This window comes from Doryrhamphus excisus, chromosome 20 (assembly GCF_030265055.1).
Source record: "Doryrhamphus excisus isolate RoL2022-K1 chromosome 20, RoL_Dexc_1.0, whole genome shotgun sequence".
Classification (NCBI taxonomy): Eukaryota; Metazoa; Chordata; class Actinopteri; order Syngnathiformes; family Syngnathidae; genus Doryrhamphus; species Doryrhamphus excisus.
The window spans coordinates 4,795,399-4,820,620 of record NC_080485.1 but is presented as its reverse complement, the minus strand read 5'-3'; the positions used below and the strand labels follow the sequence as shown (position 1 = coordinate 4,820,620).

General features: G+C 40.7%; 1 protein-coding gene across 5 annotated transcripts in view; it reads right to left on the bottom strand.

Moving 5' to 3' along the window:
- pde10a (phosphodiesterase 10A) overlaps positions 1-25,222 on the bottom strand; it is a 60,628-nt gene that overhangs the window by 32,963 nt on the left and 2,443 nt on the right. Inside the window, exon 1 of one of the 5 annotated variants that reach the window (XM_058058375.1) lies at positions 7,835-8,223. The exons of 3 other annotated variants lie outside the window; for them this stretch is intronic. In XM_058058375.1, the coding sequence (XP_057914358.1) occupies positions 7,835-7,898 (64 nt within the window). In that variant the 5' untranslated portion in view covers positions 7,899-8,223. Of the gene's footprint in view, positions 1-7,834; positions 8,224-25,222 lie in introns of those variants that run through there. One more of the 5 variants, XM_058058376.1, reaches the window with a different exon arrangement.

The window sequence follows — 25,222 nt, the reverse complement described above, 5'->3', positions numbered from 1 at the left end:
TCATTTTCTTCCTCTGCTACGCACTCCAAAAAATGACAGAAAATGGAAAAAAAACCCACACTTCCATTGAAGCTCACACAGCCTGGCACAGAGTCCAGGGCAAGATGCCAGCGTACTACTTTTCACTTTTCATGACAAGAGGCATGGTGAGAGGATGGGTGAGGAGTGGCGGCGGTGGAGGGATGTAAGGTGCGTGCGTCAGCAGCTCCGCCTGGGACTCCCTTGCCAAAAGGTGGGAGACCATGTGATTCTTAGCTTATCTGTGAGAGGTCCAAAGCACAGTGGCCAACACTGACATTTAGTAGGCAGTGACAGTGACGATGAACCGGCTTTGATTTGTCTACACTTTCATGGACCTAGAGGGGGGGAGTGTGTGTATGTGTGGGTCAATACAGGTGAGTGCACACACACACACATACATGTACTCCTCTGCAGCTTACTATGTGTGATAGATGTGCTGACCAGCGTTGCTAAATCACTTAAAGTCATTTCAAGTGTCTCATTAAAAAGACCCAAGTATTGCACAACAACACATCCCCTAGAGCAGAGGTAGGGAACCTATGGCTCGGGAGCCAGGTAGGGCTCTTTTGATGACTGTATCTGGCTCTCAAGCATTTCTTACCACAATAAAAATGCATTTTTGCTAACATTTTAAAGTAAACCACCACAGAAATGACTGTTAAAAATAATATTCAAAATCAACAACTTTCTTATGCATTTTAATTCGTCCATCTATATTCTGCTGCAATACGGCCAACCATATCTATCTTTCCTGATGATATTTTCCAGGTCAAACACCAAAACTTGATTATTACTGGGTAATGCTGTAGTCTACCTCGGTCATTGAGATGTCAAAAAAACATGTAAATGTAAACTTTCCTCCTTTAGTCAAATAGCTAAAGCTGCAGAACCAAGCCTTCTGGTGAAGATGGCCAAAAGAATGAAATACGTGTACTGAATACGGTTCAAAACTATGCAGCAGCAGAAGTTGCATTAATGGCAGCAAGTATTTGATTTATTATTAGACACTGCGCTGCTCACGAAAGAATGTTGGCCACACCCCATTTGCATGGGTAGTGTGCCTGGTCTACATAATTAGAGCCCATTATATCTAAAACTGTTGGTTTTACATAAAAATGCACACATTTTATTGCATTCAAAATGTATATGGCTCTCACAGATACACATTTTAAAATATCTGGCCTTCATGGCTCTCTTAGCCAAAAAGGTTCCCGATCCCGCCCTAGAGACTAAAGATGGGACTGTGTCAGTACAGCACATGTTATGTTGCTAGAGTAGGTGATAAATTATTGTTACACTACAGACAAATATTAATATTATTGCTATATATGCAAATGCTCAAAAATAATGACACTGCATCTTTGGTTTCTACTGCATGGGTCTTGGAGATGGAATGAGCTACACATGTGTGTGTGTATCCATACCATTTAATTAAATTTAATATACTTTGAAATCATTTATTGTGGTACACGGAATCAAATTATGGCGTGATTAGGAACTCAAAAAATGTACTAAGATGAACTATTTATTTTAAATATAACTTGTTAGGTTCGATTCCCCGCTCTGGCATGGAGTTTGCATGTTCTTCCTGTGTGTGCGTCAGGTACTCCGGTTTCCTCTCATATTCCAAAAACATGCTAGGTTAATTGGCGACTCCAAATTGTCCATAGGTATGAATGTGAGTGTGAATGGTTGTTTGTCTATATGTGCCCTGTGATTGGCTGGCGACCAGTCCAGGGTGTACCCCGCCTCACGCCCGAAGACAGCTGGGATAGGCTCCAGCACCCCCGCGACCCTCCTGAGGAAAAAGCGGAAAATGAATGAATGAATGAAGTAAATGGACTGATGATACACACGATCCTACTCAAGGATCGTGAAGATAGCACCATGTATGGTGTATGGTGGTTTTGTTGAGTGTATTGATTATTGCTATATAGTCATACTATCGATCCTACACCGATGTCAGCCCAATGCACCTTACACTCCTGAGAAAAAAGAGAATCATCTCCATGGAAATGCAATTTGCATTATTTCCACTTCTTTGGCCGAGGTCATTAGACGTCACGGCAGGGAGCTATAAATGATAAACTGAGATGGAGATAAGACATATGCCTCGGTGTGGGTTCACAGACATCAGGTCCAACATCCCCTTCCTAAAGTTATTAGCTGTCATTTCACTGACATTCATACATTTCCTATAGGTCATAGAGAGTCTATCCCCCAGAGGACTCTGGACAAAAGGCAGGCTACAGACTGGACTGGTCACCAGTCACACGCTGTGATTTATTTGGAGGAGAATTCAGAGAATGGCACCGATCATAATGCCTCGGAGTCAGCATCCCGTGTCCCAACCAGTGGTTTGGGACAGTGGTTGATACTCCACCATCCCCCAGAGCCTCATTAACGATCGGGGTCGTGTTTGTCACTGCACATCTGGACTGATGCTTAAACGATGGGAAGCTGCTAATGAAAACCACAGCAGTCAGATCTTGTGTCGGATTCTTCTGTGAGCTCCAATATGAGGACAAGTTGGAAGAGAATCTACGCGTCTGTGGCGTTTTCCCATCCCCTCTGATCCCCCCCCCGACAAGCTGAGCCGACAGGGGTCAATTGATAGAGGATGCCTTTAGGAGAATGTCATCTGTTTTGCCACTAATATCACTCACTGTGTCCCGGCGCTGATTCAGTCCTGAACTGATTTTGACACGAAAGGACTTATTAAGCTTATTTTCTTTGGCTTGAACTTTATGAGTTTAAAGCAACAGTCGGGGTTATCCACCTAAACCTTTGAAATCTAAACCACTGCAGTGATATGGCAAAAGCAAGAATTTTGTCGCTGTCCAATCAAAAGCATCGCCCTCCAAATGTTGTCTCCATTATGTTCTGAATAAAAATGATTAAACAAAAAAAACAAAATTAATCTTTTTTTAAACTCAAAATCAGTGAATCAACAATTTGTAGAAGTGTATCGTGACTCTGCTTCATTCATCACCATTATCTTCCAATTAGCATCACAACGCCTCCTTTGTTGTTTGCTAATTTGTTCAACCTTTAGGCACCGTTTTCTAGCGGATCTCTGTGTCACGGCGGCATTGTCTAGGCCTGTGATTTTCAACCACTGTGCCGCAGCACACTAGTGTGCCGTGAGAAATCGTCTGGTGTGCTGTGGGGAATTATCTAATATCATTTTTTAAATTAACATTTATTAATCATTTTCTCCAAATCTTATGTCCAGTGTCCATGGTGTAAAAACTGGCAGAGCAATGTAATATTCGTCCGTGTGGCAACATGTAGCTGATTGCCTCGTTCCTCCAGTAGACTTAGTGATGCCCGTGAGGTGGTTAGTGGTGTGCCGCAAGATTTTTCCAATGAAAAAAACGTGCAGTGGCTCAAAAAAGGTTGAAAAACACTGGCCTAGGTCACTGGTGTGTGTGAGTGACTCGAAAAAAAGCTCTGATTTGCTTTGGAAGAAGATGTCGGACGAACGTGCATGTATAAAGCGCCAGACTTTTTTTTAGGGAAAATGCTGTCTTGTATTTCTTTCGGCTTTTTCCAGGTTATGGAGTCACCACTGCGGATCTTTTTGATCCACATTCTGATTTGTTTGAGCCCTTTAAATTCCGGATACCTTTCCTGACAAATACCGATGATGTATACTAGTGAAGAGTCGAACCCGGGGTGGCTGCTCCAAAGTCCAGAAGGAATAAGGAAGGACTTAAGGAAATAAGTTATTTTCAATTAAGATTTTAAAATTGCAAAATTTCATACAAGCATGCTGAGAAGATGTAATAAACTAAAATAAAGTAAAATTACTCAGTACTCACTACTGAAGCCCTTTTGGGGTTCATGTATATGTTTTTCATGGAACAGCAATGTTTCACCAACAAAGACTTGTTCACATAAGCTAAAAAAAAAAGTCAGGTCAATATACAATAATCCTTTACTTATCGTGAGTATCGTGAGTATGATTCTTTATTTAGAAATTGAATATTTTCATAGTTAGAGCATCAAAAACTTGTTTAGAACTTCTAAATAGGGTTTAGAAGTTGTAAACACAGAAAATAACACCCCCATAGTCAACTTTACTCTTGTATTACCCATCCATCCATCTATTTTCTGTACCACTTATCCTAATGAGGGTCGCGGGTATGCTGGAGCATATCCAAGCTGTCTTCTGGCGAGAGGCGGGTTACAGCCTGGACTGGTCGCCAGTCAATCACAGGGCACATATAGACAAACAACCATTCACACTCACATTCAGTATAGATAATACATAATAAGAGAAACTAAACCATTCAAGGCATAAATAAGACTCTTGTGCTTGTATGTGTTGCTATAAATGTGTTCCAGAATTAGGGGAACTAAGTGGGGGACGGACAGAACATTGGGGGTTCATAGTTGAGTTTTAGCTTGCCGTGGGTTATGGTCGCTACAGTAGCTAGTGCTAGGGATTATTGTGTCTGTTGTAAGATATGGCAAAACTACAATAAAAGTCAATCAAGTCTTTGTCTTTGTAACATTAGTGACACCTAGTGATCAGTGTAGATTATTACAAATGTTTTGAATGTGTTTTCTGGATGCCTTATATTTGTATTTTAGTTCATTTACCCATTTTTATGATTGAATATAATTAAATAATATAATTAATTAATATAATTAAATATATTTTCTTATATTCAAATTCATATAAAAATTCAACCACAAAACTGCATTTGATTTATAATTTTTTTTAATAATCATGACAATGAAGCCGCAAAATTCTGAGATTACTGTACTGTAAAGGATGACAAAACTGATGTTACAGCATCATGTCTTAAAATAAACACAAACACTACAACTTATTTTATCAGTGACGCTAATCCATCAATATTTAAGACCACTAAAGACGGTGATCTGGGGTCACCATGGTCATGCTAAATACCATACCATGCAAAATATTTTGATGAGATACAACTACTGCATATTCATTTCAAATAAAACTGACACTAAATGATAAAATACAGTGATAAATCATTGAGTGCTGAATCCCGCCTAGGAATCTTTCGGCATTCATATTTCACTACAGCTTTAATTTTCATTCCTTAAGCATACCGAGCAGACTGTATGTTTATATATTCAGTAAGTATGTCAAGAACCAGGAGAAGGCATGTGGTCAGGACGGAAATGTCCAGCATGAACACTTCCTGCCCAACAATATTCAGCTTTCTTCATCAAATTGTCAATCAATTGTCACATTAGTGCGGACCTTAAATAACCAACACAACGCAACAGTGCACCCAGGGACGCACACAACATGAGACTACAAACAGCTGGAACTGAAACCTTGTTAACCTTGTGAGGTTTACAATGAGATACGCAAACAGGGACGACAACACTTGACTTGCATTAACTGAACGCGTGTGCACCCAGGCCCGTTTCAGAGAGGACAAACAACGATAAACATGTCATCAGTTGCTGCAAAACAAACCACAGAAAGCACAGTCCACTTCTGCTCACTGGTACGTCACATGGACTGCTCAATGCCATTGCTTTGTGTACTATAGCATACTATATTATATATACAGTGCTGCGTATGCCTTAGGACAATGCTATAATCACCACATACTGTATAGCAATGTCTCTGTCTCTTTAGTAGAATGTATGTACGTATGTAGTTACACTATGCCATTTTCCTCTATTTGTCCACATTCGCTGGGTTGTATTTTCTTTCTGCAATGAGCCACGTTCCATTGTGGATGTTTGAGGTTTCAGACCTTCAATGGACTGCTACACCATCAGAGGCAATACGCACACCTACTCGCTAAATGTAGCAACCAAATTGTCGACACAGATCTAGCCACCCAGTTCTTGGGTGACAGTTTTTATCCAAACAAGAAATCTCCTCACGTTTTAATCGACAAGATCTTGTGACACCCCTCATTCATTCATTAATTTTCTACCGCTTTTCCTCACGAGGGTCGCGAGGGTGCTGGAGCCTATCCCAGTTGTCTTTGGGCGAGAGGGTGACACCCCTCATTCATTCATTCATTCATTTTCTACCGCTTTTCCTCACGGGGGTCGCGAGGGTGCTGGAGCCTATCCCAGCTGTCTTTGGGCGAGAGGGTGATACCTCTCATTCATTCATTTTCTACCGCTTTTCCTCACGAGGGTCACAAGGGTGCTGGAGCCTATCCCAGTTGTCTTTGGGCGAGAGGGTGACACCCCTCATTCATTCATTCATTCATTTTCTACCGCTTTTCCTCACGAGGGTCGCGAGGGTGCTGGAGCCTATCCCAGTTGTCTTTGGGCGAGAGGGTGACACCCCTCATATTTTATGTTATTTAGTGTAATGACTGACTTCTTTATGCATACCTAAAAGGAAATTTAATGTCATAGAAACTGGAAGTAGCAATAATTGGCGAGAGGCTGTTATTTCCAAAAGGTGTCAAATGTATAATATACTCTATAAAATATTAATGATACTGTATGCAGCATTGTACAACACAACAGCAAAACAACCAATGTTGTAATTGCACCATTAATGGCAAGTGCGACAACACCAACACCTGAGTAGCGCATGTAGAGTTAGATAGTCGCGAGACCCTCATAGACACTCATGACACTTCAAATACAACTACTGCCATCTTGTGGAGTTCACAAAAACTACATCAGGAAGTCGCCTACAGCTGCAGCTATAACCAAGTGCTAATTAGAAATCTCTTTTGTAGACAACACGTCAAACTACCACCGTCCAACGATGAGGAAACTTGGTGGTGTTAATTGGAGCATTTATGGTGATTAAGACACAAACGTCTCAAGGGGGGTTATGGACAAAGTAAGACGGAGCTTCATTGAGTGCTTCATAAGGTCTAGAAGAGACTGTGCCAACTTTGGGGTGGGGGCAAATTGGGAGATTGCTAAAAACATGGTTCAATTCAGAGAAAAACATTTCTATATTCTAATTTTGATTTTGATGTGCAATACATTGAATGGGTTCTTGCTATGGATTCTTCATGGATACACCAAAAATGCACTTTTTGCTTTTGCAAAAATACATACTAATTTTAAAAAATGCTTGTGGAAATAATAAAATGACAGACATGACAAACAGCTTTATAGGAATATGAGAATAGATGATTTGCTCATTTAAAAATAAAACTCATACTGCATGTATGCTTCGCCCGTCACTAATATTCCAAGAAGAGCACATCCCCAAACAGCTTCATTGTGAGACGTATTACCACTGAAAGGTCGCTTGGACTCAGTGATGGAATATCTGGAGTGGTGTGACAGTGTGTGTAGTGCTGTACGCGCTCCTCACGGATATTCTAATATGGAGCCCTGTGGAAAAGTATATTTTATACTGTGGCTGCACATGCAAGATCAAACCCAATGGATTTAATCCCGGGAAACACTCCAGAAGAGTAGAAAATATGAGGGAGGAAAATTGGTGACTTTTCAGTGATGTTTAACAGTTACACAAGCAAAACAACTGCTACTAATTTTAATTTTCAGTGTTTTATTCTGGAGGGGGTAAATAATACATTTCCAAATAGAAGGTAATGTAAATATTATAGGGATTGAGGACCATGCCCCATGTTTTATAAAAGTACACAATGAGCAAATACGCCTGCTGCCAGGTCCCCACCCATTGAGGAAGCATCAACGTGTCATTCATAAAGTTAAGTGGTCCAATTGGGCTCACATGAGGAGACAAGACGTCAAAAATGCCCATGCGGTTGCAATGAACTGTTGCAGCGCGCACACACACACTGCAGCATCATCATTCTAATGTGCCATGTTGAAACACGAAAGAGTGCCAAAGTGTACCTACTTGCACCCAGGAAGCAGTCCGTTAACCTTCTGAAACAGCTTGTCGAAGACGGACCATCTTCCATGTCGGACCGTGAGCGCAAAACTGAGAGAGGAGCCGCGGAGAAAAGTGCGCCTCTGAGGAGCAAAGCCCAATAAAAATATAGTAATACAAAAAAACAAACTACTCCCGGGTCTTCAAGTTAGGAAGGGACTGGGGGAAGTGTGCTGCCCCCGCCACCGCCGCACCTCCACCAGCGCTATGACCCAGCACCGCTGGCCGAGGTGTAGCTCCAGTCGGTCCGCCTCCTCGGCGTGTAGCTCGGCGGTGGATGTGCAGCAGCAGACTGGCTGGGCGAGCACAAGCGACCGCGCAGGGAGCGCAGTCAGATACGCGCACACGCATATACGCTCATGAGCGGAGGCGTTAACGAGGAAGAGAGAAAGCGAGCACTGTCAAGTTAGCCACACGCAAAAATTTTTCGATTTTTTTTGGGGGTTTCAAAATAAAAGGACATTTGCACTTTTCTTCCTTCTCGATGAGGTGGATGAGGTTCGAAACAGTGGAGAGATGTTCAAGCGTGGAAAACTATGTATGTCACAGTCTGTTTGTGAACATCAAACCCCCACAACACACACACACACAGGTTTGCTCCACTTCTGGGTTTAAATGACATCATAAACAAAAATGGACATGCTAGTGACTCTTACCCTCCCCGAGTTAGATGAGGCCTTCATGGAGGTCAGCTTTGTTTTTTGTTTTTGAAAGGCTTCACTACATATCTTAAAATCAAGACTGGGTTTCTGCCAGCTTTTTTTGTCATATACAGACATTAGCCACGTTTACATGGACCCAAATATTCCAATCCCATTCGGGTTATTTGCTCAAACGGAAAGAATCTAACCTTTGTATACACCTCATTCCAAAAGAAAAGAGCCAATCCGAATCAATATTAAATCAGATTCACAGGGGTGGAATATTCCTTTCCCCAATCTGATTGAGGTATCTTGTACCCGCTCAAACGGAAAGTTGTCAGACTGCGTTCGTCTTCGTGGTGTTTTTCTTCTTCTGTTTTTTATCGGCGGTTGGCAAGCAGCTTTCGTGTGCATTACCGCCATCGGTGGAACAGAATCTAAACCCTTCTATACGCCATTCACAAGTCCAGTTTTATTAAAAAAGAAAATACATATCTATATAAAACATGTGCCGAGCTTCATTATAAAATATTAGCAAGATTGAACTTTATCATTTCCTGTTCCCGGGTGGTGGATGGTGATGTTTGACAGTTATTAACTGAGTTATTCCAACAAGTGAAAGAAAAACTCGAAGAAAACGGTATCACGTGATGTTGGTGTTTACGCTTTACTGCGCATGCCCCATTGACTATTCTGGTTGATTATAGCGGTGCATGTAGACACGCGATTGGAATATTCCTTTCCATGTATACCATTGCTTTCGGAAAGGTCATTCGGAAAGAGGAAAAACTCCTCATGTAAACGTGACTATTACTATTGTATCCGTTCACAGCGCCACACATGGTGTGTTTTGTGAATTACATTGTTTTCACTCAATTATTGTTTCAATTATTGTTTCATTCTACACTACATATGCTATATTTTTAAGTAGGAGTGTCACAAGACGATCAGTTCCCAAGATGAGACCATAGACAAGATTTGCTCTCCAAGAAGGAGACGCGACAAGACGAGAATATATTGCAATCTATTACTTAAAATTATACTACGTTATACTGTTCTACACTCTGTGTGTATGCTACCGGCCCCGCCTCCACCCACCCCATAAAGAGATTCTATGACTGACATAAGGGCTCACTCCGTTCATGGCATTGTTCTTTGGAAGAAACACTGCAAGGTGCTGAAACCAAAGCACCCCCTTTCTGCCTGTTTGGAGGCGAGAAACGAGGAAAAACGAGACATGCAGTCATCCCTCGTTGAACATGTTTGATTGGTTATGGCTGGATCATGGAATGGTGGCCAGGCAATCATAGGTTATTGTAAAAAGTACATTGAGTAGGGTTTTATCTTATATGGGTTATATGTAAGTCAGCTGTGTGAACCACCATTTTACTACAGTAGCAGTGTAGTAAATGTACAGCGTTATAAGCACTAACACTCCATCAGCCATCCTTTTCTGTTTTACAACACCCCCCTCAGCTGGGATAGGCTCCAGCATACCCCCACGACCCCAGTGAAGATAAATGGCATAGAAAATGGATGGTGACATTCTGTCAATGGTGTGCTTGTGTGCAGACTAGAGTTAGTCTAAATATACCACAAGCCAAGGTCTATTTTGTCTCTTATCTCGTTGGCGATTCCACGTCACGTTCTTATGTGTGAAGTGAATATGAAGTCTTTGGGCCTTGTCATGGATCACATGCTGATTTTGAAGCTTGAAATACTGTATGTGCCCTGCAGGGCTTCTAAAGATTTACCAAAGGACTCATTAAACTCACAAGACTCAGTTGTACATTCACATACAGTACATTACAATATTGTATTGGAGCCATCAAATGAATCAGCACAGTGAAATCCTAAAGGCTTGACTGCATGTCTCAAGTCAGGCCAAGTATTTAACAGTATAGCCATCGATCCAAGCAGCCTCACCATTATCTACTGGTCTGAAATGCTTACTTTTTTCCCCCCTTCACTGTTCAAAATCAAATTTCATCTGCATTGTAATGTCATATCTTCAGCAAACTAACAGTATGACAGTAACCCACTAATATTACAAACCACTAAACTGGTTTATTGCAAACTTCAGCAGAAAGTACAATCATCATCACACACACTTTGGTTTCAGGTTTCAAATTGGTTTCAGACCTGACTGTGATAAGTGAATTTCTACGAAGTAGGATGCCTTATTTATACATGGATTTTTTTTCATTGTTAAAGCATAGAAAACCTGTTCATGGCCTTCTAAATACAGTTTTTAACATTACCAGAGCTCTCTAGACATTAAATAACAGCCCCCTATTGTCATCTTTACGCTCATATTGCTCGATATAGTCAAGAAAATAAGAGCAAATAAGCTATTTAAGACATAAATAAAACTTGTGTGTGGGAAAAAAGGCAGCAGAAGTATTCCATGTTGTTACTAGGGATTGCTATATTTTATATAATATTTAGGATTGTTGTGCCTGTTGTGAGAAATTTCAAACCTGCAATAAAGGCTTGTTGTTCCTGCAATCAAGTCTGGTGCTTGCTCATTTTTTAACTTTCATTTTTCAGTATGTGGCCCTCGGTTGAATAAGTTTGGACACCCGTGCTCTAAGGGGTCATTGACAGGGAATTGATCACATAAATGTCAGCTACCACTACACTATCAATGGCATGGAAATGGAGTGCACTACTAGGCTGCAACCAGCAGAGGTGCTGTTGATTCTATACTCGTCTGTAGAACATGACATCAACTACTGTCTGTTGTCTTTTAATTCATGATTTTTTATAAATCCTACAGTAAAGGCAATAATATATATCTTGTCAAATGGAGATGGCTCCTGTTTCCAATCAGTGAACAGTTTCTCGTGTTCCAAAATGAAAAGAGCTCACTATCTGCCCGGCATTCAGAGATGTGCACTTGAGTTATCAGGGCGCACCTCAGTAGCTCACCAGAGTGGTCAGGCAACATGATCCAGCATAAACCCTCTGTGCCGCAGCGCTACATTCTGATCATATCGAGAACCAGAGAGGAAGGTGTGGGAGCGGCGGCGGGTTACGTCAGCATGTGCGCTATCAATCACCGGCATTCCTACACTCTCCAGCAGCTGGTCCATTCAGGGGTCACGTACTGTAGAACATAATGAATTCTCTGACGCATTTTGTCACTTTGCTCTTCCCACCAGGGAAAGTAATATGAACAGGTAAAAATAACTTGCACTACGTTTTTTTTCTCATTTAGTGAATAGTGCATTTTTTGGCGAATGGAAATGAAATGCTAATGCCATATGCTCTTACGGATACTATAAGATAATATCGGCCAACCAATATTATAAAACACAAAACAAGATATCGGTTGATATCAGAACTGGTCTACAGTGCATAAGTGATGATGCACTCCACACAGCAACAAGCTTGCTAGCTACAGGATGTATGTCCATGGTTTCACTTTCAGATTGTATATATAATTGGCAATGAAAGTGCTAGTTACATAAGGGGGAATATTTGTAATCTGACATACGTGGTCTTGTATAACTACATACATACATCCATTTTCTATACTGCTTATAGGGTGACCAGATCCAAACTCACCAGATGCGGAACAAGGAGTATGCTTGTGCGGGACAATGATGGTCAGATTCCTCCATTTTCATTACTTCATCACAAATTTCTTTTCAATGTAACGTGTCCTTAAAAGGCTGTCGCCGTGTGTTGAATTGACAGCAACCCCTGCCTGTCACAGTCGTGCACACAGTCACACCCACCCACACACACAGCCCGCGACCCGCCCCCATGATCGCCTCCACTGTGTGTTGTCTGCTCTCCTCGTACAGGCTTTGATAAAAAAACAAGAGTTTAGGTTTGAAAATTGGTGCATGTCGATCAGAAATGCAGGACAGTGAGTCAATTTGCAGGATGCATTAAAAATCATTAAAATGCGGGCCAGTCCCACACAAATCGGGACATATGGTAACCCTAACCCCTTATCGCAGGTATGCTAGAGCCTATCCCAGCTGTCTTCAGGCCAAAGCCGGACGACACCCTGCACTTGTCGCCAGCCAATCATAGGGCACATATAGACAAACAACCATTCACACTCACATTCATAACTATGGACAATTTGGAGTCCCCAATTAACCTAGCGTGTTTTTGGAATGCGGAGTAACCGGAGGAAACCGGAGTAACCGGAGAAAACCCACGCAATCAAAAATCGAACCCAGGTCTTCCCGATATCGTGACTGTGTGGCTAACATGCTAACCACTCAGCAGCTCAAGAAATGAAATGTAAAATGTGATCTATGCAGGACAGTAGAGCAGTCCACCCCAAATTGTATTTATTAGCTTTAATAAGCTTCACATATTTTGACTTATCAATAGAATCATATACACAATTTGTAGTACATGGTGCTTAAGCGGCACCCACCAATTGTATAGCTCTTTGTTTGACAGTAGCCAATCATAAGCTTTGAGAAAATTTGCAACAGGTTTGCCAATTACACAATAAGGCATATTAAAGTTCTTTTACTGTAATGTCTCAGGATGAATTTCAATTAACCCTGGTTAGCGGGCAGGCCACACAGCTAGGAAACCTGGGTTTGATTCCATCTCTGTGTGGAGTTTGCATGTTCTCTCAGTGCGAGCTCTTCTCCAGGTACTCCGATTTCCTCCCACATTCCAAAAACATGCATGTCAGGTTCATTGAAAGATTGTTTGTCTATATGTGTCCTGCGATTACCTCACCTCTCACCCAAAGCCAGCTGGGATAGGCTCCAGCACCCCCCGCGACCCCAGCGAGGATAAGCGGCATAGAAAATGGATGGATTGATTCCATTTCTTACTGGTTGCATGTGTACCAGTGTACCACATACAGTATGTCCATCTATGCACCCATCTATCGCATGGTCTTCTATAGGAAGTTTGTGCGGTCACATGTAGTTCTTCCACTCGTGTTCACAGTGGGATCACCATCTGACTCAAAGTGTTTGGCAGCCATGATGAAAACATTCTCCCCTCTTGGCTGTTTTTGAACAAACATCCTCCTGATGACTACAACCTCTGTCTTCCAGCATCCCCAGACATTTGCACTTGTTAACACACTCACATTTGCCCCCTATCCCGTTATTACTGACCTTATCCTCTTAAGCGCATTTCCAATTCAAGGCAAATGTGCATGCTTGTGTGTGTGTGTGCACTGCACGAACACACAGACCCCAGATGTGAGTAAAACATTTACAGATCACATGCAGGCGAACACACACACACATGCAGAGGTGCATGGTCACATTCACAAAGGCACACAGGCACGCTCTCACCCATCACATGAAACACACACACACACCAGAGACTTACAGTCCCCTCCCCCCCAACTGAATAGTCTGTTCTGACAATCCACAGGACAGCCGGCGCATTGACGTCAGAGGCAGGCCCATGAAAATACAGGGTCCCTGGGGGGCTGAGGGAGCTATGCACATCTTCACAGCTTGGCTCGTAACTAGTTCGACAAGCGAGCGGCAGATCACTCGTACTCTTTGCTCTTTATTTGTCTCAAAATGCAATCATTAAAGGGAAAAGAGAAGCTACATTTACACAAAGCCCAACATGGTCACATTAGCATGCGACTGCATTGCGGCTCATCTCGATGTGTGACGCCAATGGACGTCACCATGCACCGCGATCCATTAGGACAAATGTGAGATAAGTACATCATTTAGGTTAATGGAAATACAAATCAGAGCTCATCATTAAAGTACCTGACTGGTAAGGGTGCCTGTCAGACTGAAGTATATTAAACACGCCCCGAGGAGATACGCAGGCCCCGGAAAAAAGATGACATCTTTGTTTATAACTCAATGTTCTCTACATCTCAATGTTTGGATTCAACTTGGAAGTCACCATTAAGACATTAGAGGCGTTCATCATATACTTCTCTCTGCTGTCGTCGTCCATTTCGGACATTATGTAACCATCACTGTTTTGTGGCACATTTGCTACTAAGGTTTTTGCTTTATAACCAAATAAAGCAAGCCTTGTAGATTCACGCTATGCTTCTTTTCAAAACAACAGACTGATAAAAACACAGAGGACTGGACTTTTTACCTTATTATGTATTGTTATGATGTATTATTGTTATTATTTATTATGTACTATTGCACTAAAAATTTGATGCGATCTATTCCACATTTATTTGTTTATTTATCATTATTGTATTTTCAGCACACTGTCATAGGCCTTGCTTATGCAGCTTAACAATCCAACCGCATTCAAAGAGAGAAAGCTTTTTTGCCTTTGCCATCAAGAGATCATGACAGTATTGTGTGTACCTTGTGTGCCTCACCAAATATTACAGTCAGCAAAATTCCAACAACAATGTGGCTTTTAACTTGTCCAACCTGGCCAGTGAGCTTATAACACATCGAGCATATATACATTGCTAATACTACAAGTCCCGGAATGCATTGCAATAGCTGCTTGTGTTGTTCATGTACGTACACGCTAACAAATGAAATAAGATGAAAAATGAGATTCTTTTATTTCTTTTTATCAATTTTTATACTGCTTATCCTCACAAGGGTCGCGGGTACGCTGGAGCCTATTCCAGCTGTGTTCGGGCGAGAGGCGGGGTACACCCTGGATTGGTCACCAGCCAATCACAGGGCACATATCGACAAACAACCATTCACACTCACATTCATACCTATGGACAATTTGGAGTCGCTATTTCTTTTATTATTGTTCAAACCAACACTTCCAACACAAAATAATAATTCTCTAACATTGTAATTGGGGGCTGAGAACCACTAAAGTTCCCATTATAGAATGGGCCCTTGCCTCATTGGCAATGATGGCAATAAGGGTGGAGCTGTCGAAATGACTGCAGTGTACATTACACAACAGTGATGACATGTTACGTCTACTAATTTGACTTACATCTGGCTGCATGGTCCTGCTGAAGAGGTGCTGGCAGTGCTGGCTCATCAACAGAAAACAAGGCGATCAAGTGAAGGTTGCCTTTTATGGCAACCTGAGCTGGATAACGGTCATAACATCCTCTTTATTCTTTGTATCATGGTACACTACAGAGTAGCTTTAATTACTGTATTTTCTGGACTATAAGTCGCTCCGGAGTATAAGTCGCACTAGGCCAAAAATGCATAATTAGGTAGAAAAAAACATACATAAGTCGCACTGGAGTATAAGTTGCATTTTTTGCGTGTAATTTATTTTCCAAACTACTTGACCAAAACAGACATAAAGTCCTCTTGGAAGGCAAGTTCTAACAATAAAAGAATAGGAACAGGTTGAATAGGTGTAAGATATGCTAACACAATGGCTATTCAGCTACACAAAATATAAACATGAAAAGAAAAGGTGTCCAGTGTTTATGGAACATAATTTTTTTTTTCATTTATAAGTCGCTCTGGAGGATAAGTCGCAGGAACAGCCAACCTATGAAAAAAGTGTGACTTATAGTCCGGAAAATATGGTATAATTCTAATTATTACAATTCAAAAAATGCAAAACTGAACTCGATGTGATGGAAGTGCAAACATGACTCACTGTAAAAACAATATTTGTTGTCATGGTTAAACATGTGTTCCATATGAGAAATCAATGTGCTCACTTAGTACATTTTGTATATTGTTTTTGCTCTGTACATTTGAACAATGATTTCATTCGTATGCATGTTGGTTTGGTAGATTACGTCTTCAGCCTCAATTTCGTATCAGATTTATATTGAGTGTTGAACCACATCAAGTGGCTTCATCGAAGGTAAACATAAGCTTAAATGTTCATTGATCACTTTCATTAACATATCTTTATATGTATTTCCACTTGTTTCCGGCATGTCAAACTGTAAAACCTTTTGTGTTAACTTCTTTGGCTTTATGGAACAGACTTAATTGTATTTACATTATTATTCATGGGAAAATTTGGTTTAGAGTCTGATTTGGTTACAGTCGGATCATCTGGAATGGATTAATGACGCTAACCAAGGTTCTACGGTGGTACTACTCTCAGTAGTAATGCTTTGTTTTCACATTTAAATCCCGTGCGGTCATGTATACACCTAGCATTTGATTTTGCAATGATACAGAATAAATATGTTGTATCAAAAGTATTAGCTGTTTTGTATTTTCAATTAAATGATTGTATTTGAAAGTGTATACCAAAATACTTATGACCAGTGCCAATAAGGAAGTAGGGATTACTTGAAAAAATTAGAAATTTGCCAGCACACATTTTTGAGTGAAGTTTCATGAGCTAAATCAATATGCTAATAAATGTAAGTTAAGATGTGTTTTAAAATTTTAGATTAACTGTGTGGGGGAAATTTATTGAGCATTTTTTTTAAGTAAATGTCACTCCAGATTTTTTTTTTCCAGTGCCACTCCAGTTCAGAAACGCTGACATGTGGGTGAAATATTTAGTGTCTTATTTAACTTACAGTATTCTACCTACCTAGTGATAAATGAAAGCGAATGTGGTTGCAATTTCAAAGCATGAGACCATGTAGTAAAAAGAGGACATCAACTACGTATGTGGAGCACTGCAGTGCAAGCTTAGCATCTGAATGAATGAATGAATGACTGAAAAAAGAACGACAAATGAGTGCGAAAAAAACCTGATGAGAGAAGGTTGCTGGATTTAAGGGAGGTGTGTGTGTGTTAGTGATGGTGGGGGATGGTGTATCTGCGTCAGAGCTGGAGGAAATGAAGTCAGAGACGGGGGCAGGCGGGCTCGAGGAGGAGATGCTGTTACTGCCACTCGCAACAGCCGTTTGGGCCTCACGTCGTCTACGTCACAGAGCTGGCAGTAATTATGCCTGCCGCAATGTTTGTTTTTCTCACATAGACACGCGCAAGGTTGAAATGTCATTTTAGTGTATTACGAACACATGCTGCCTTTTAATGACTTTTAAATTACCTCACTTTTTTTTATTCCACTGGAAGTAAATTTGCACTGTAGGAATTACTATGAAAGCACAAATACGGTTGCGTTTTTGTCTCATTCTATTAGTGACAGGATGACATCCAAAGAAATATCGCAAGATTTTCCTTTCTGCCGCTGTCGGACTATACAATAAAAACTGCGCTGTTCAATAACCATGCAATAAACGTTGCAATAACTGTGCAAGACACATGTGACCTGATCACCATTTAGCACTAATTGCATATAATGTGTAAAATTTCTGATTTGTATTACCCCATTTTTGCTCTTTATCCGCCCTTGTGTGCTACTGTACTTACTGTAAATTTCCCCTTGTGGGACTAATAATATCTTATCTTATCTTACAACTTTTCCAGCCAGGCAGCATTACTGTATTCGTCTCTAGATACACAGACATAGAAGCAGGAGTGCAGAACATTCAGAGCAATTTTCCCATTTCATTAAAATAACCCCAAAATTACTACATTGCAAAATAGCCGAACAATTTCCAAAATCATGCATTGTCCATTACGATGACCATTACCGATGACCTTGATTATTGTATGTGTAATTGAAGAAGAAGATTTGCAACACTAATTTGCTTTGCGGACATCACTTGACCACGGGAAACGCATCACTGTCGAATCTAGTAAAAATGCAGTGCAAAGTGTGCACGTGTGTGTGTGTGTGTCTTTAACAAAAGTACACATGAGTGGGCTTAAGGGCACATTTACATACATTTAGATTTGCGCACGTCATAACTTCAAGTGGCCTGTGGGTTGAAATACTTTCTCTTTTTTTTTAATAGATGATGACGCAAACACAAGACACGTGGCAGCTCCACACTAACCACACACACACACACCTTTGAACGGACAAAATATCTCATTCAGCATGTGTCCATACTTTTGACTGGTGCTATATGTACTATATTACTATATATTACTACTATATGTAAATAACAAAACTATTGTGTTTGTATAGATGCTACCAGATGATAAAATATTTATCATAAACTGTAGTGCACACTTGCACAAACATACGAAATATAAATACAACATATAAGTAACCAAACAGATTTTATTTAACTCCCTCCAACTTTTACTATTGCTTGTCATATTAATTGCTTACCAATATTTATTGTTGTGAACTTTTCTATTACTTTTATACGCTGTTTAAACTCCACATTCTCTTAATAATACAAAACTAATTAATGAATTACAATTAATTAATACAAATTACAACATGAATTAATGTCCTTTTTAAAATTACTTTTCTTCCTGGACTTTATGATTATCCTCAAATCAACCTCAGTGTTGTTGATGATGAATTATACTGTAATTTCATCAGGAAATTACCTCAACCTGTAATATAAACCTATAACATATTCATAAAAGTGCAAATTCATCAAGTATTCATGCATTTTTAAATATTATTATAGTGTTTTTAAATTATATTGATGATCCATCCATTGTTTCTGCCCTTACCCTCACTAGGTTGTCAGGGGTATGCAGGAGCCTATCCCAGCTGACTTGAGGCGAGAGGTGGGGTACATCCTGGATTGGTGGCAAGTCAGCCCCAGTTATCATGGTGAATATTATTATAATTCATTTTAGCGGTAGTAGTAGTAGTATTAGTAGTGTTAAACTGCAAGAGTACTTTAGGCTGCATGTCACCTCATTTTCATAATGTATTTATTTCAAGGCCATACGACATTGCAGCCTCCTAAATGTTTGAGTAGCTCAATGGGGGGGCAGCATATAGAGCATATATATCGAGTGCCAAGAAAAGTGGCAGCGGAAGCCGGCTGCCTGCATAGCAGCCCTGATCACAAGCCAAATAAGGTGAATATGAATCATAGGTGAGAAATATGGGCGCTGACGTCCAGGCTTGTCAGCCTGGCTGCCAAATAAGATGAGCAGCCAGGCGTCAGCTCTGCTTGTTTACTGATAACACATGGATAAGGTCTAGCTGACACACTACTCACACGAACACACTTCACTCGTGCTGCATTATTTGGCCAGTGAAAAGCACATATATTTTAATTTTTCTACAAGAAAAACAACATTTCTTTGAAATAAAAATATTGAAACAATTTGGAGGTACATGCTGACAATATTTTTATATGACTTGTAAAGTAATGAAGTGGTTCTGATATTTTAAAATAATTTATAGCCATTTCACTTTAAAAAAAAATTCCTTCTTTCCGTCAGCACTAGCTTATATTTCATCATGGTGCTCCTTAAATACCAACTTTATACCTCAGCGCCACCTAGCGTCTGTTATTGATGTAGTTTGAGCTGTGATAGTCATCTAGCCACCATTACGTCATTACAGAGAGGTCATGAAATGTCAGCAGTTTTCAATGAATACAAAAGTGGGAAAAAAATATGATAGAAGGAAGACGTAAGATGTATGTCTGCAATTCACACCAATACCACTAGTGGCCAATGTTGGGCTAAACAACCACACTATAAGACATGGGTGTGTACACAAGCATGTGTGGACATTTGGGTGTGTTTCCATGAGGTCTCTCACTGTGACAGCCACAGATGATGACATTTGTTCTCGCCATATGATTCATACATCCTGATTCATATAAAACAAAAGGGGTTACTTCTGCAGTGAAGACCCTCCAACGCCTACCATATGACTTATGTGTGCACTCAGTGTGCACTCATACACTAGGCTGGGCTTGTGTACTAAGCTGAGAAGAGATGCTTGAGGCAGCCTCACCTTCAGTTTCTTCGCCCGTATTTTATCAGGTATTCAGCAATTTTTACTCAGGAAAATGTTAAACTATTAAACTATTGGAATCATGCAGAAAAAAAACATTTAGAATGCAGTTCAATCGAAAAACATTAATATTTCCATCCATCCATCCATTTTCTATACCGCTTATCCTCATGAGGGTCGTGGGCATGCTGTAGCCTATCCCAGCTGTCTTTGGGCGAGAAGCGGGCTACACCCTGGACTGGTCACCAGCCAATCACAGGGCACATATGAACAAACAACCATTCACCTATAGACAATTTGGAGTCGCCATTTTATTTTATTATTCATTTATCATTCATTTATTTTTCGTCATGACACGTGACAATGCCCCCCCCCCCCCTTGACTGCAGGTCACGAAACACAGGTCAAACAGTGTTAACGTAACATGATGCCTCCACAAACAAGTACCAACGATGGCAAAGAAGATAAATACACCAGGAAAGCGATACACATATAAGCGTCCTGGCTGCTCAGAACAAATTGCGAATCACAGAGTTAAAGTTTGCTGCATGTCCAAACAGTTACTAAGCCTGTGGAATCAAAACGTTTTTTTCTCGTTTATAAAAAAAATGTCTTGTGATAATAAAAAAATAATGAATCACATCATGAATGAAAATGAACTCAATCATTTTGCTGGCCTCCATATATTGCCCTGTGTCTGTGGTGCTCCTCTCTTGCCTCCAAATAGCCAGGAACAGAGTCCACTCTGTGCATTGGTTCATACAGTGGCTTTGTCTCTGTGGGGGAGGTGGGGCCACTAGCATAAACAGCAAAACAGTGGAGCCTCGTGAGCAATGTGAGGTAGTGTAGTAGAAAGGTGCATGCAAAGCCGAATGCCAAAGCCCCTGTTTAGAAATGTTAATAATGAGCCAGGTGAGCCCATCTATACGAATGAGCCAAAATGCCATAATTATTCCAAAGTGGTGGCAATGCAAACAAAATGGACATGCCCACCTGGCCGGGTTTTCACATCTGAGAAAAAAAACGACACACCAAGAGTCGACACTCGCTGAAACGTTTGATCAGCAAAGCAAACACAAACGAAACAGCCCAGGATAACAAGTGAGCTGGAGCCTACACCAGAGAGGGGCGAGAGGTGGGGTACACCCTGAAGTCAGCAACTACAACTACTAGTCTTAGTGACTCAAAAGCCATTATGGAAAATTATTAATTATTATCTTTCACAAGCAACACTTTCTGTACACTAAGATGAATTGAATGCATGGCAATGTGCAGATAACTCACTTGTCTATCTACATTTTATCGTCACAAGATGCAAGATGGTAACATCTTGAGTGGGCGTGCCCCCCCTGAGTGGTCACAGATGTCAGGCACAGTCATGGCAAGGAAGCGCCCGTCTTCTCCTTCTGTGTTAGCCAAGGGGAAACTCTCATTTGGGCCCAGGTCCATAAAGACTCATAGCCTGTGACGTCAACACATCACATGTTTAGAACACGTTCACTCCAGAACTGTGCCTTATACTTCCTCAGCGGCCTCAACATTAGGTACATTAGCACAATCTGCTCATCCCCAGGTAGATACATCCATGTGTGTGTGTGTGTGGGGGGGGGGGGGGGTGCCATACAAAAAGTCACCATACAGTCTCCACCATGGTGACAAACACTATACAACTGCTATGGAACAGCAGTCAAAAATTTGAAGGAATAAGTATATCCTTCTGAAGGGACCCGATAACCAGATCAGAGGCGTTCTATTGAGGTTTAGAACAGGATTATGTGCAGCTGTGGTACATATCAAGAAAATGTACAACTCAGTGTGGTTGGAAAACCGAGACTTGCATCTTCATTGGTTCCTCTGGAGAGAAAACCAAGATGAAGACATTAGTGAATATGCCATCACAAGAGTTATCATTGGAGATACACCAGACGGTTGCATCACCTATGAAGGTAGCTATGAAGGTGTCCACAAAATTAAGCATTTCATTTCACATGGAGTAGGAACACAGAGTTCTTGAAAAAGACAGTTACGTCGATGACATCCTTACCTCACACAATTGCCTCAAGGAACTGAAAAGACATTTTCAACATGACAAATCAGTCAAAGCCCTTTTCGACTTTTCGAAAGATTGAGCAGCCTTTCGAAGTTGGTGAAAGTAATAGCATTAGTATGGCAAGTTGCTCAAAGAGAGGCTGTTCACACAAAGGGGAAATTCTAAAAAGATACATCATCAGTAGAAGGATGGGAGAAATTCTAATCTATACTCTTTATAGACTAGTAGTTTTTAAGGACCAAAGTACTAGTATCATGGTATGTGGAGGCAGAACTCAAGGGTTGACGCAAGGGTCAAGCTTCCAAAGTTTTTCTTCTAGCATACAAAGATTCACATCACTGAGAAGACTCTCACAAAAACTGTAGTCTGACCCTCGATCAAATTTTGTTGGGACAAAACCTGCTCTTGAGGAACTCTATAAGTTTCAGACAATCCTCAAACATCCAACATTGGAAGATGAAGCTGCAAAGAATGGGACAAAATGACAAAATTCACCCAGCAAACCCGCCCCCCAGAAATGGAGCAACAGAGGTGGTTGTGAAATTAGTAAAAGATGGAAATGGGGTCTTAACACAGGGAGAATTCCAAACATTCCTTTGTATGGCAGCCAATCTTGCAAATAAAAGACCCATTGACGCAAGGATACAAAGCCAAGAAGACTGCGTGGAGTACATCAGTCCCAACACCCGACGGTTAAACCAAGTCAGTCCGCAAGGCGACCCTGGTAACTTCCTGTTCGAAGGTTAGCCATACAAAATTCATATTCATCCAAGAGGATATCAAAGGCTTGAAAGAGCTAGTGCCAACTTGCTGGTCGAAATCGCATAGAAGAAAATGAGATATTAGGCTCTAATTTTGTGGCGGAGCGTGGCGCAGCTCACGCAGTGGCAATTTGGTCCAGTGCATCATTGTACGCAACCAATTTGGTAATTTGGTAGACTGGACTGTGCCAAGATGGCCATGGCAGAGCACCAGATGTCCACATTTTCAGCTTGGCGCGGGGACAATTTCGTGACAAAACAGCGTGCCAAAGGTGCGGAGAAAGCATTGATCGTTTCAATGCCCCCTTGACTGCAGGTCACGAAACACAGGTCAAACAGTGTTAACGTAACATGATGCCTCCACAAACAAGTACCAACGATGGCAAAGAAGATAAATACACCAGGAAAGCGATACACATATAAGCGTCCTGGCTGCTCAGAACAAATTGCGAATCACAGAGTTAAAGTTAGCTGCATGTCCTAACAGTTACTAAACCTGTAGAATCAAAAAGTTTTTTTCTCGTTTATAAAAAAAACTGTCTTGTGATAATAAGAAATTAATTAATCACATCATGAATGAAAATGAACTCAATCAATTTCGTGACAAAACAGCGTGCCAAAGGTGCGGAGAAAGCTCGCCAGCTCCGACCTGGTCTTTTATTGGCGCAGGCGAAGCGCAGCTTGCATAGTGGTAAATTGCAGACACGTCATCAAAACCTCACAGGCAGATTTTTAAGAGTGTCACGCACATTTCCGTGGAAAAAACAATGTCAGCAACCTCTATTTCAGGGGTCAGCAACCCGCGGCTCCAGAGCCGCATGTGGCTCTTCAGCCTCTTTGTTGTGGCTCCCTTTGCAATGCTTGAATATTTTTTAACACCACAGTGGGGAAAAAGCATGTCTTTGTAATGAGTTTAAAAAAATCCAACTTTGTGTGAGTCCATGAATGCATCCTGACTGAGTTCTGACTGGTGATTGGATGAGTACAAGGATGAGCAGACAGGATGCTATTCAGTTCTCTCTCACAGGTAAACATTAAGGAAAATACTTTTCATACTTTCCCAAAGCTATTTGACAATTCTAAAAAATAAATTAGAGATCATATAAAACAGCGACATTGGAACTTCAGGTATCAGGTAAGTTTACAGTAATTTACACATATATTTATGTAAGTTTATATTTAATATAATACTAGCAAGAGTACTCCAACTTGTTTTTTTTCTTATCTGAACTACTTTGATAGCCCCAAATTCCCTCCAATTTTGTTTTAAACATACTATGTTTTGCGGCTCCAGGCTATTTTTCTTTAGTGAGCAAGGGGGTGAAATGGCTCTTTTCATAATAAAGGTTGCCGACCCCTGCTCTATTTAATGTAAGCGTCTGAACTAGCATGTACATTTTTGTGTCTAAATTATTTAAATTATTTGTACAAATTACTGTTCCTGTATTTGATGTCACCTATTTATTCTCCACATTATTATTTATTATTACACGGAAGCCAGGCAACGACATTTCGTTGGCAATTTCACTGCTGTGTTATTGTGCAATGACAATAAAGAAAGTCTATGTCTATGTCTACATCCAAGACATCACAACTCAACCTGAGGCAGGCTGGGGGGACAGATTATATACACCCTGGTATAGTGTCACATTGGACTTTTCTTGGTGAAAGTGTTTTTTTCTACAATCCAGTTGGACATCATGCAGATACCTAATGAAGTGTCATGATTGTTTCCTAATAATATTCTGTCAATATCCTCCAGTGTTGATCATCACTATGTGGTTTGTGGTTTCATACTTACTGATGTAAACGTTCTGTCTGGCCTGTACGGACATGACTTGTCACCAACCCCCCTTGCCCCATTCAGTATAGTACACTAGTATTGTGAGTAAATGACATGCCCCCAGCGTACAATCACACTACGAATGGATGTTATTGTGTATCAGGGAACCGCTCGCACCCTAACGTCAGACATGTGAAGTAAAAACTATTTGTGGTATTTGTACAGATTATTTTAGCATTACCGGTACTTCATATTTGTATGTTATGGAATATATATTGTTTAGAAACTACATTCCTATTACAATATTGAATGAAAAAGTACATTCATCACATTTCAGCAGCCATTTTTATTACAATACATCTTTTCAGGAGAGACAGTATCATATAAATGAAAGCTTGGTACACTTTATAATCAGTGTACAAGCAGTGTAGATTTACTACCCACTGAAAATGCTGGCAAGTACCAAGTAGAGTCAGT